Raw genomic sequence first — 13579 nt, forward strand, 5'->3', positions numbered from 1 at the left:
ACTGCATGTTCTAAATCTTACCCTCAATGCTATGGTTTTCATAATTTTTACTATAGTTCAGCAACTCAAACTTTGCACCATCGTGACTTGGACGATGCCGGATTTTGCATGCTGTGCTGGTAACCAGTATCACTCACCATCTCTGATTTTGAATATTTTTCACAGCCTAGCTACAACCTTGATTAAGAAAAATCCTAAATACTTCGGGGCACATATGAATACCTTCTAAGGTATTAGTAATTGTATGTTCCAATTCACAGAAGACAATTCTACCCATTGATCAATTCAAGCCAATCAACCCCTTTAGCATTACCATGAAGAAAAAGTAAGCAAGCTATCATTGACACTTTCAGATACTACAATCAAGTAACTCTAGTTTTCAAAAATCATGTTTCAAATATGTATTATCACATGCTAACTTTTTGCATATTAAACAATCAAACATGGTTGGTTAAGCAAATTTCCTGCAATAGTGCCATTTTCATATGCATGTAAAAACGACAATAGAATGTTAAAGCTACCAAAATTGGAAGCACTGTTTACCATAATATTCATAACATTTTCAATTTCGAAACTTCATGATATTTAGTATTTTATGGAATATTCTTCTTTATGAGAGATTAAAATATGAATAAGAGTAATAAAATCAATAACCTTACCACAAATTACAATATAATCATGTATTTGAACAGTTTGGAAGCACTGCCTGATTGAAATCTTTGGGATTGGATGTTTAGATTTCGAATATATACAGTGGATCCACGATCTATCATTCCCGCATTCATCATTCACTGTTCCTGGTCCCAATTAAAGTCCCTTTCCCCGGTCGCAAGCCCAAGAGGAACTGAGTGGCCTTGGTTTTTAGCATGAGTCAGTCATCTAAAAACCAAGGTCAAAAACAAGCGGGAGGCAGGAGAGTTTCTCCCATAGTGATGTATAATTACAATGCTCCTGCTTGCGTTTCTTACTTCTAAGCATCGCGCCGTCACGTCAGTACCTCAGATGTGAACATAGAAAAGATCGCGTGTGGTATTTCGCTCCTTAGGGCGTGCTAAATTTACTGCTACGTGCTACAAGTGGGCATACCGCAGCATTTATACTGCATATTGAAATCACTTATCAAACATAGAGAAAAGCGCAGTTTTGAAGTACAATACCTGGTCAATAGTCAACATCTATCTTGCCGAGTAATTTCCATTACGCTAAGCATTACGCGATTTTTCAAAAATCATCTTCAGATGCTATTATAAGGGTTGTTGCAATTGAAAATTATATTGGTGCCAAAACTGCTGTTTAATAATTCAAACGAGTATGTACATTGTTGGACTAAAAGGCAGATAGAAGAAATCGGAAATGCTTCTAAGTGAAGAGCAATGAAGGAGAGGTAAAGGGGAAGGAGTGCACTCCACCTTTCACGCAACGAGACTACAGGCGAAGGAGAAACGGAAGAACACGTCCGATCTTGCATGTGACGTCGTTGCCTTCAAAGCGAAGGGGTGAAGACGCAGCAATGTGATATACGCAGTTTGAGTTGCCTGAAGTTTTCAGTCTGTCTTGTCTTGTTTGAATGCGCTCATGCTACACTTGTTTCTTCTGAAATTTAGCTGTTTGGACTACCGTATAAGATTGTGTAAGAGGCGCACACGTGTAAGAAGCGCACCCCTATTTTGAGCATCGAAGCTATGAAGAAAAAAAATTTTGCGACATTTTTTTTATCCTATCGCGCGGTGTTGCAGACGTATGCCTGGAATTTCGACAGTTATCGAAATGTCCTCTTTCAGTAATATTTGAAAGAGGAAATTTTGATAACTGCAGCGGCATAAGAGGGAGTAGAAAGAGTTCCGATCCTCTCTTTGCATACGCCATCGCTCTACGTTGCTTGTCCTACTCACGAACAATTTTGTTTAAAAGCTCTCGCAGGAGTATTGCAATAGAATTGCAGCCGTGGAAAATTTTAAGGCAAAACACGACAGGCAAATGGCATGAGCTTTCCCAAGAGATTGAACAACAATCGGGGCATTCTCAGCGCCGTAGGATAATAACCACGTCGTAGATTTAAGGCCCCTTGCACACACACCGATTTTGGACGGCCGGTAAAATATCGGCCGTCCACATTCCAATAGTGAACAATGGGAGAGCATTGGAGCTTGCACACGTACCGACCACACGCCGGCACCGGCAAAATGCCGGTTAGCTGCCGGCTATTATCACTGTGGATCGCCGACGCCGGCTCAAAATCTTAGCAACGTATCGTTTGAACGGTAAAAATCCGGCGTGTGTGCAAGCATCGCTTCGCCGGTAAAATATCCGCCAATATTTTACTGGCCGTCCAAAATCGGTGTGTGTGCAAGGGACCTAACGGAACTACACTCGGCTCTCCATCAGCTAATGCCTCTGCCATTTTTTTCCTTTCCGAGACTCCACAGGAAAATATCAAGTTACAGGGGAACAATGGAAACGTGTTTCATCCCTACCCCATTCCACCAACTGACCTTTTTCGGTCTACCAGGTTCAATTCCCCGAGTTTCTGGAGGTCAAATGCTACGTGAGTCACCTTCTGAGCTCGAAGATATCTCGATATCTTTCAGCAATTGTATGACACGCACGAGGTTCTAAAATGAATTAGACCTAACGCGACGTATATCTTACAGCATTTAAGTTTTTTGAGCTCTAATTGATTGACACAAAGATTTATAGCTAAAATAAGGCTACTAATATTCAACATAGTCCAAACAGCACAATTTCGCAAGAAACAAGCGTAGCATAAGCGTATTCAAACAAGACGAGACGGACTGGAAACTCAGGCAATGCAAACTGCGTATATCACATTGCTGCGCCTTCGCCCCTTCGCTTTAAAGGCAACGACGTCACATGCAAGATCGGACGTGTTCTTCCCTTGCTCCTTCGCTCGTAGCTTTAAATACGGAGGGGAGGGAGCCCTCTTCCCCTCGACCTCTCCTTCAGCGCTCTTCACTTATAAGCATTTGCGATTTCTTCTATCCACCATTAAGTCCAACAATGAGCACACTCGTTCGAATTTTTTCAACCGCAGGTTTTGACACCAATATTACTATATGCAGTATAAATGCCGCGGGATGCCCACTCGTGGCAATAAATTTAGCGCGCGCTCCGGAGCGAATCACCCCGCGCGATCTTTTCAATGTTCACCTCTGGGGTACCGACGTGACGGCGCGATGCTTGCAAGAAATTCAAACAGGAGCATTTTAAAAATACCTCACTAAGGGAGAAACTCCCCTGCCTGCCGCTTGATTTTGACCCAGGGTTTCAGATGACTGACTCACGCTGAAAACCAAGGCCACTCAGTTCCCTTGAACTTGCAACCGGTGAAGGGGAGGGGGGAATATAAGAAGTTTGTGTAAGAGGCGCACCCCCATTTTCAGCTGCAATATCTGGGAAAAAAGGTGCGCCTCTTACACGCGCTTATACAGTATTTTGAATATTAGTAGCCTTCTTGTAACTATAAATCTTTGTGTCAATAAATAAGAGCTTAAAAACTTAAATCCTGTCAGATATGCATTGCGTTAGGTCTCATTCTCATTTTGAACCTCGTGTGTGCCATACAATCATACAATTGCTGAAAGCTGTCGAGATATCTTCCAGCTCAGTAGGTGACTCACCAAGCATTTGGGCTCCAGAAACTGGGAGAATTGAAGCTGGGAGACTTAACAAGGTCAGTTGGTGAGACAGGGTAGGGATGAAACAAGTTTCGATTGTTCCGTAACTTGATATTTTCCTTTGAGGCAAGTGATTTATGGCCTGTGGGTTCTTGGAAAGGAAAAAAATGTCAGAGGCTTGGGCTGATGGAGGGCCGGGGGTGATATTGTGAAATCTATGCCGTGGTTATTATCTTACGGCGGTGAGATTCCCCTGATTGTTGTCCAATCTCTTGGGAAGATGTTATGTGCCTGTCGTGTTTTGCTGTGAAACTTTCCACCGCTGAAATTCTATTGCAATACTCCTACGAGAGCCTTTTAAAGAAATGTTCGTGAGTAGGACAAGCATCGTAGTGCAACGGCGTATGCAAAGAGAGGATCGGAACTTTTTCCACTTCCTCTTCTGGGATGTTGCATTCACCAAAGCATTGATTGAAAACTTCGGATTCAGATTCAATTTCTTCGACGAATTTGGGTCCTAAGTACATAAGAGTGAAGGGCATTATTCATGGATCTGAGGTATCCGATCCGACCGTCCCTAGTGAGCATCATAAGGTTAAGACAACAAGTGAATACCTACTCATCTCCAAGCACCAAACATATCGTGTAAATTTAGCTGAAAAACACCACGTGAATTATTAGTATTCAGGGTTCCCACTCTAACTAAATTATAAAATTCACGGTTTTTTCCAGGTTTTTACGGTCTAAATCGCGTCAACTTCACGGTCTGTTAATAAGCCATTTTAGGAAGAAATATTGATCACATAAAAATCACTGGCCGCACGTTAACTAAAAATATAGCAAACGCGATAAACTCCGGGATAATGCAAAATGCAGCAATGAAAGGGCTCTTATGACGTCGCCTACCTTTAACAAAATTTAGGGCCCGCTAAAGGTTGTGAGTGAGAAAATGGAGGGTGATAGAGAAGTGAAGATGTGTCTGATTTCTCGCCAGGGTTACTGATCATTTTGGTTTAAGGTCATCCGATCACAGCCTTAAGGTCTGTGTGTCGTCATGACACACAGACCAATATTTGTGCTTCGAATATACGAGTGCAGATAAATACGTGGAAGTATCTGCGAGTGACACACCCATTTTTCTTTTCACCCGTCGATCGTAGATCTAAAATCAAGTTTGAGAGGTTTTCAAGGTTTTACGACGCATTTCACAGCTATTTCCAGGTTTTTTCATGGTAGACGAAATTCACTGCTAATTCAAGGTTTTGAGGTTTTCTCGGTTGAGTGGGAACACTGGTATTGAAAGTGGAAATTTTGATGACTGTCCAAAGTCCAGGCATAAGTCTGCAACACCGCACTATAGGATAAAAAAAATGCTGAAAAGTTTTTTTCTTTAGCTCCAATGCTCAAAATAGGGGTGCAGCTCTTACACACACTTATACAGTATTTACTATCTGTCATTTATGGCTAATAACGGCAGACACAATTATCATTGCAACACTTCATTTACAAGCAGTGAATTGTACTCTTTCAAGCATATAGCAACTATATTAATAAAATTCCAATCCAAATAATTCCATGAAAATAAATTGGTTACATGGACTAACTTTGAGCATATAGTTAAATCCAATGCACAAACCATTACACTACCCAGCATGTAAAATTTCCAAGGCAATTTTACTTCAAAATCAGCAGTTTTCTACTTGCTTTACATGACAGTACCTAATTTTTTTTACGAATCAACACAAATGTGAAACTGAATCTCCTCAGCTTCAACACTGACATAATTATCACCCATAATCAAAGAAACCTCTAGTCACTACAATCCACTGAAAACTGACAGCTGCTAAACCATTGACAATATTTGGTCCGTTAAAAATCCAGTAGACACTATGGTTGACCATAGGCCACAGGTAGACCATCTATCAATCACCAGACCATTAACAGTATGTTAACCATAGATCATTAATTGGAAACAAACCCTGCCATTGACAAATTTCTGGTACAAATGGTGACTTTCCTAATTCAGATCACCTGACAACCATAATCTAATGAATAAGCTAAATTTTGCTCAAACACCTGTAAAATACCCACCTGAAGGATTTGACCTGGGGCTCCCGGCACCTGATTCCCAGAAGAAGGAACGGCGAAAAATTCCACCCGGCCTGAGGACTGTGGTGTATCTGTACGAGACACCACCCGCATGCCATCCACAGGAACACCACTAGCTTCACCTGGGATGGAATCCCTAGAACACCTTGGTGAACGTCTTTCCTCCCGCTCTGGCCCACGAACCAATTGAACCCGACCAGACCTACTACTACCTGGCGCTCCCGCCGAAACCCCCCGATCACAAGCGCTGCCTTCCGTGACATCTTCTATTCCAGCCACCTCATCACCAACCTCCGAACTAGCCCTCGAAGAACTTTCCCCTCCACCTTCCTCACTTTTACTACATTCCCCTCCCTCACGACTGCAATCCAGGACCCTCCTGCGCCTCCACTGCCGACCAACTGACGCACCTTCAACACGAGCTGACGGACTGTCTTCGTCTTCATCTTCATCAGGTGAAGGAGTGCTCTCATGGACACGCCCATTTCCCCTCTGAGAGCTTTGAAGAGGGAGCTCCGATGGCATCGAGGGCGTTGTCTGCTGCACAAAAAGCAAATGGAATCTTACGATCGAGCAGTGGTGAAACACATTATACACAAAATTTAATGCACAGGTAATCAAACCTTTACCACGAATCGGGAAGCAATCACAACAGACACACAATCACATCACACATAGCAAAAATATACATCAAAATACTGATCAAACTGCCTTTGTCAAGGAATTTCTCTGAGAACTTCCAATACACACCATGAATTTTTGCTTGGTCTGATGCAACAAAACAAGAGTCTCTGGATGCAATGGAGTGAAGTTACACAATATGCCGCGCACATGGCTTAAACAGAAATAATGACTCACACAACAGAGAGAAAAGAATTAATAATAAACATTTTAAGTAGTTCTCTGATTCAAGGTTGGTTTGAACAGGTGAGGATATAGCTCGCCCCAAACTAACCCAAAGATATGTGTATTTCACATACTCAGGGTTGGGGGGTTTTAATAAATCAACACTACATGTGAAATTGAATCTCCTCAGCTTCAACACTGACCTAATCATCATCCATAATGAAAGAAGCCTCTAGCTACCACAATCCACTGAAAACTGACATCTGCGAAACCATTGACAATATTTGGTCCATTTAAAATCCAGTAGACACTATGGTTGGCAAAAACAAAGCAGTAATAAACTGGATACGCGACTTTCTAAGTGACCACAGGCAAAAAGTAATTCTTAATGGTATTAACTCTGACGTAGTTAAAGTGACGTCAGGTGTCCTACAAGGAAGTGCAATCGGCCCACTTTTGTTCATTACATATATACATGAATTATCTACAGTGAGTCATCGTTTAACGTCACCTACCGTTCCCGAAAAATGTGACGATAAACGAAATGACGTTAATCAAAACATAATCTATATATATAAAAGAAAGTCGAAAATCGTGTTAGTTAGAACACTTATAACTCGAGAACGGCTGCACCGATTTCAATGAGATTTGGTTCTTTGGATTCGTCTCAGGCGGGGTTAACATATAGGCCATTAAAAAAAGGATAATTTCACACAAAAAATTCATCTCTTTCCTATGGACATGCTTTTAGGAGTTATAGTAACACAACAATAGATAAGTCGGTCAAAACTACAAATTAAATAATTTGTTTTGTTTTTACCACTTTAATAACTGAATTTAGTAACAATATAACATTTTAATTACTAAATATATTCAAAATATTAATTTAATTGAAATTACATTTTTAAAATTTAATTCGAGCTGATTGTAAGCCCAGCCGTGGCCCAGCTCGAGTTGACACTTCACTACCGTGTTTGTAAACAAATCTCCAAGCAATTGTTGACGAACGGTAATGTCCATGTTCCTGTCGAGGAATCGAGTAGTTTTAACTCATTTCCTTGGAATGATTGCAAATTAGTTTCAGTGAGCTCATCAACAAAGAGTTCCAGAATATGATTGATCACCAAAAGAATCAAAGATGGTTGATTTAGCGAGCAAGAACGAAGATGTGGATGACTAAAACGAGGTAAATTCAAATAGTTCGTACTCTGCATGGATTCGAATCTTTTAAATGTGTAACAAACGAAGACGAAATCACCAACTATCTATCTGAATATTTTAAGTCCTTGGATGTACCTGGCTTACCAAGGCACGATTTACAGAAAAATGTAGTTTCTGTGCTCATGATCTTTCGAAGCCTAAACCAACCATAACTATCCAACGGAACGTGTTTGATCATTTAAAAAAATTGGTGATGAATGTGATTCACGCAACTTTACTCAAAGGAAAATTCAAAGGTTAGGAAGTCCTCATTCCGTAGATTCCATGATCTCAACTCATATGCCCTTTTGAGCTTAAACGTATTCAATTTACAATTCGTGTTGCATTCGTGATAACGATTAAAAATCGCATGGTCATTCTTTCAGTTTTTGTGTTGTTTGTGCTCATGTGCTAATGAAAACCCATGATTTTCTCATGGTCAATTTAGCGTGCTATGTTCACGAATCGATAAACCATCCTCTGTATTTCTTCCTTCGCTTCAAGTGCGTAGGTAGGATAGGGGGTTTTGGGCGCAGCTAATACCACGGGTCTGTAGGGTATAGAAAACTTGCTAAGGTAAGCGGAAAGTTAGGGGCACTTCCCCCAGACATTTTTTAAGATAAATGGTTCAAAACAGTGGGTTTTGTGGCTGTGTGAATAGTTAAATATGTTTTGTTTGTTAGTCATCCGTCCCCCTAATATTAATAACAAAATCTTTCATAAAAAATTCTCTAAGCTCTTGGGGGGGGGTTTATCCCCCAAAACCTCCCCTCGCTGCGTCACTGCTTTGCTTCGCTATATTTATTTAGCTTCATCCGCTTCATCTTGCGCCTGATAACAAAACAAAAACTGTTGTTCATTAGAAGGTGCTTGACGCAAGACATTAAACCCGAATGTGTAGGGCTCACCGTGGTGCGTTTACGCATGCAGTACGTTTACGCAGTGCATTTTTTCCAAACAGAGATACTAAAACTTGCGCGCCTTAAGTCATTTAATGCAAATGCTGCTTCATAGGGGCTTTTCTTGCACGATTTTGAGCATCAGTCGGTCTGGGGTTGTGTCAACCTGCCCCCTGAATGGGCCAAGTGTATGCAACAGACTTGGACCTAAAAAAATTTTTTTACAGCTAATAACGCAAATAGCCGACAACTGAATGCGTATAATTTTTATTTCATGAACTGCTTTATTAAACCACAATGCCCAAAATTTCTTAAGCTAAAACGTAAGAAAATTTGTTGAAAAAAATCCGCGTAAACGTGCTCCGATTCACCCTATGTAGATTCAATAAAGAAAATGTCTTTCTGACAAGCAATTTTGGTACTCATTTACGTAGTTTTATTGAATTTGTATCCTTATTTTATTATAATAAATTAAACATGATTACAAACGATACAGCCGCTCTTGATTTATAAATGGTGTAAGTAAACTGTAAGTTCATTGATTGTTAGGCGGTACGAAGTTCGCCGGGTCAGCTAGTATCCCATAATAAACAATGTTAAAAGTGAATATCGGCTCCTAGACCTCCTCACAATTCCTAAGCGAAAAAATTTTAGCGTATCATATCTGGGGCATTTTTTACGATGGAAATGCCAAACTATGGCATAAATACGAGTTCCTGTCTTCATAGACGACAATAGCAGCACTGACGTAAATCCTTCTCCATTTTTGTATCTTCCCGCTTTTGCTTTTCGGCTTCGATATGGTGGTCGCCCGGGCGAGCAACTCCTAGGCATCATCATCGCTGATACATCGTCGCAGTTACAGGAACCAAAATTCTTGTGAACACGGCGAAAAAAGTGACGACAAAAGCTCCGAGTCCTACACGGAAAAATTCCTTGAAATCACTTTTTAGGTTCCTGAAAACCATTATGTCAAGTAAAACATTGCGTACCTGCTTAAGAATTCATTTTGCAGAAAATTTGCTAAAACCGTAATCGCAATTAACAATAAACACACCGTTTTACACTTCGTTTAGACTGGCTGTATTATCGCCAGCAAAACGAACAACCTGCCAACGCCGCTTCGCGTTTTTTTCTCGCGCGAAATTTAAAAGCCTTGACGTTATCGCGAAGCGAAGGTGCTATAAAGAGTGACGGTCTCAACATTTTCGTGACGTTATCGCGAAATGACGTTAAACGGGGTGACGTAGAACAAGGACTCACTGTATTCTGTTTCATTACCAGTAAAATAAATTTATTTCCTGACGACACTGCCATCTATCATGTAATTAGTGATCACTCCAACTCTGAAATTCAACCCCTATTTCAATGCTGTGGACGATATCGTCATAAAGGCAACAGACAAAGTTAAGTATGTCAGAGTTATCATAAATTCGAAACTATCGTGGGGAACACATAAAAGAAATCTTTGTGGCAGAGCACTGAAGAAGAAAGGATTCAAAAAACATATTATCAAAAGATTTTTGGATGAAAAAGTAAGAGGGAAGCTCTCATCTATTTACATTCGTTCTGTCACTCATTGAATACATAGCAATGAGATTGAATGCAGAAATATTTAATCAGTGAACTTAATAAAATACAAACGAAAGCTACATGATTCGTCAAAAGCTGCTACGGACATGCAGAAAGCATTACACAGATGTAAATCAAATTAAGGTGAGCATTGCTAGAGAATCAGAAGCTACATATTGGGCTTAGTCTGCTTGAGCAATTAAGAATAGATATGTGAGTGACACGAAGAACTTCATCTTGGAATCTCACTATATTTCCATGTCCAATACGAACCCATCTGTTATGACTTCATCACAAACAATTACTTGCCTTATTCTCTTGCCATTATTGGCGTATGATGGGTCTTTGCCTGCATTAGGGGTAACGCGGCTTATTTGCCTGCTCTAGGGAATTGATTTCCTGTGCTGATACATCACTGATACCACTTAAAACTTCATAATTATTTCTCTCCCCACAGAGTGAAGAGTTTTTAAAACAGCAATCAACATAAGATCTGAGAATTATTCATCAACAATATTTCATAACAATAGAATCAGAGAACATACTGCAGCTCTATGAGTCCCATTTCATTCCATACCATACCAAATCAAATTATTTTAGAATTGAGATTCACATAAAAAAGTAATCATGTTGAGGTAGGTAAACAATTTGTTCCAGTAGTTTTCACTCTGTATGGAAATCTTCACATCAATTCAAACCAAGTCATTAATAAAAATCATAGCAACCCATGCACCTACGTCTAGATACATATGAAGACACACAAAGGACTTCACATCTAATGAAATTTAAGAATTAACACATTTAGAGTGGATACCACTCAGGACTGAGGAATTTTTATGCACATATTGTGAAAACTGGGTAGTTCTGTTTCATATGCACTAAATGCATTAGTATTGCTTAATGTGTATGTTATTTCACATAGAAAATTGATTTTTCCAAAATCTAGCAGTTAACTTGATGCTACACGAAGCCAATTTATTTGAAGACAAGTGCGTATTAGTTTACTCATCATTCTCCAAGCATGTATGAAGTGACATGGAGCCATCATTTTAAATGCTGTAGCAATGCTTCAAAGACAAAATTCAGGGCCAGGTACACACCAAAATTTATGTAGCTGATTCTTCAGAAATGATTTTCTGATTTCTCCCAGCCAGCCATTTACAAGCATTCATGAAACATTATTGGCGATAATAATGTCCAATCCAGACGGTTTAGTAAAATTTGGTACAGCAGCAATAACCATTTCTTGCCTGTCCCTAAGCGGCATGATTAAGATAACCACTAGATCAACAGTCCCTCTTCTATTCACTCTATGGAAAGAGAGCCCTTTTTCATTCAGTAAATGAAATTTCTAAGTTTCGATCACTCCTTGTAGGTGATTTTTAATACATCATTCCTAAAAACATTTATAAGGGTACCTATTCCAATGAAATGAAAAGAAATTTATGTATAAGGAAAATTCATCCATGAATTCTACTGGTAAAATATCATATCCACTCATGCATTTTACTTCAAATCACAGAATATTTAACAAATTCACACATCATCTTAACATGCTCAGCTTTTTCAAATCTCTCACTCATTAAATGAAGGTTAATCTCTGCCTGAACAAGCAAGGAAGCAAATGACAATCTCTGTTACTTTTCCTGCAATGGTAGACGACAATGATGCTTCGGAATGCTAGTGCATTTAGCCCTTAGGGTAACTTTGACCAAAAACAGAAAGGTACACCATGGAACTACAAAAAATACAAATACGGAAGCTAAGTTTTCAGAAACGTTATCACTTGGTGACAAAATACCTATGTTAACCAGGGCACAGGCAAATAAAAGCCACGTTCTACTACCTGTTGTAACATGGCTTGTATTTGCTGCAGACCATGCTTCTGATGAAGAACCTGTCTAACTTGTTGCTTAAGGTGTGCCACTTCATCCGTGTTTGGAGGTACGTGTGGAGTTGGACCTTCTAGCTGCTGCAACTGCACCAACAGTTGCTGGTGGGGATGCAGAGGAGGCTGCTGGTTCGATGAAGGAGATGCGGGGCTGGCCGCCGCAGAGTTTCCCCCAATGCCCGAGGCAGCCCTCCCACCACCCTGCTCCTGCTCCAACACCTTCAAAGTTCACATTAGCAAAGCCCCCTCTTTACACTTCTTGCCTGAAAATCTTTGCTACGACAGCACATTCAGGGAGTTTCTAATGCAGAATCAATCCAAAAATTACTCGTCCCCTGAATGCACTATTCCTTAATATCTAACAAAGCAGCCACTCCTAGGTGAGCCATCATCTTGAAGGGTGCCATCCAACAATCAATCATTCATAAACACTACATATAAATCACTAACCTTCCCTTCCATACTTCTTCATGGAAATATTATTTCTCACATGCTACTTTTGAGATTCTTGAAGATGATTTCATGGATAGAAGATGGTGGTTTAAGGTCTAGGAACATCAATTCACTCAGTTACTATATGCAGCTCAACAATCCATCCACTTAAATACTGTTTACGAATCGCAAATCTCTCGTATATTATACACAATACTGAATTCCAACAGCCACGACCCTGCACCCTATTGCATTTATTAACATTAACATGTAATGCATTTCAATAGGACTTTTCATCTCCATAGACATCTGACGATCATTTCTTGATTGCCAAATTTTCTAAGTCAACTGATGAAGTCCAAATATGAGTAGCACGGCATCCTTTTCACCTCAGACACGAATGTAGGCATTAAAATGGTTTTCAATGATTTGTGCACAGCATTCCTTTTTAAGTGTTAGTTACAGTCCATTCTTATGCACTATATTCTATTCCTTTTAAGATGTTAGTTAAAATCCATGTTTTCTACATGATTGCCACTTTTCAAGTCTCGTTGAAGCCTACGCCAAATTTAAAAAAATTGCTTAGAAGAACCTGGTCTCAAATATGCAGGTCGTGACCAGATCAGCTTTACATCTCAGATTATACTTGAATTAATCTAATGGTCTAGTCCACTGGTAACCCACAACCAAGAAGACCAATATCTTATGCGGGTCCAACTTCTAGGCAACAATACTTAGCAACAAAATCTCTCTTCACTAGAGCTATGCTTATTTAGGCATGGAATGCCTTCAAAATGCCCAAAAGAGTTAGAGGAGTGAGCCAAATGTACAAGTAAAGGTATTTGAATTCTTACAGGGGCCTAGGGGCATCAAACAGGCACTTGATTACCCAGACACGTGCTCGTACCATTGTAAGTGCCCATTGGCAACTTAGGTTACCACTTCAGTAAACTATGATCAAATATTAGTACAGTGAAAATGTTATATGTTTACAG

General features: G+C 39.9%; 1 protein-coding gene across 10 annotated transcripts in view; it reads right to left on the reverse strand.

The window, feature by feature from the left end:
• LOC124170897 overlaps nt 1–13579 on the reverse strand; it is a 122480-nt gene that overhangs the window by 63602 nt on the left and 45299 nt on the right. For 7 of the 10 annotated variants that reach the window (XM_046549937.1, XM_046549941.1, XM_046549940.1 and 4 more), the window contains exons 18-19: nt 12108–12371; nt 5727–6284 (exon numbers count right to left, since the gene is read on the reverse strand). In XM_046549937.1, coding sequence (XP_046405893.1) covers nt 5727–6284; nt 12108–12371 — 822 coding nt within the window. The remainder of the gene's footprint in view (nt 1–5726; nt 6285–12107; nt 12372–13579) is intronic. The other 3 variants (XM_046549936.1, XM_046549944.1, XM_046549943.1) reach the window with 3 other exon arrangements.

Source organism: Ischnura elegans, chromosome X (assembly GCF_921293095.1).
Source record: "Ischnura elegans chromosome X, ioIscEleg1.1, whole genome shotgun sequence".
Taxonomy (NCBI): domain Eukaryota; kingdom Metazoa; phylum Arthropoda; class Insecta; order Odonata; family Coenagrionidae; genus Ischnura; species Ischnura elegans.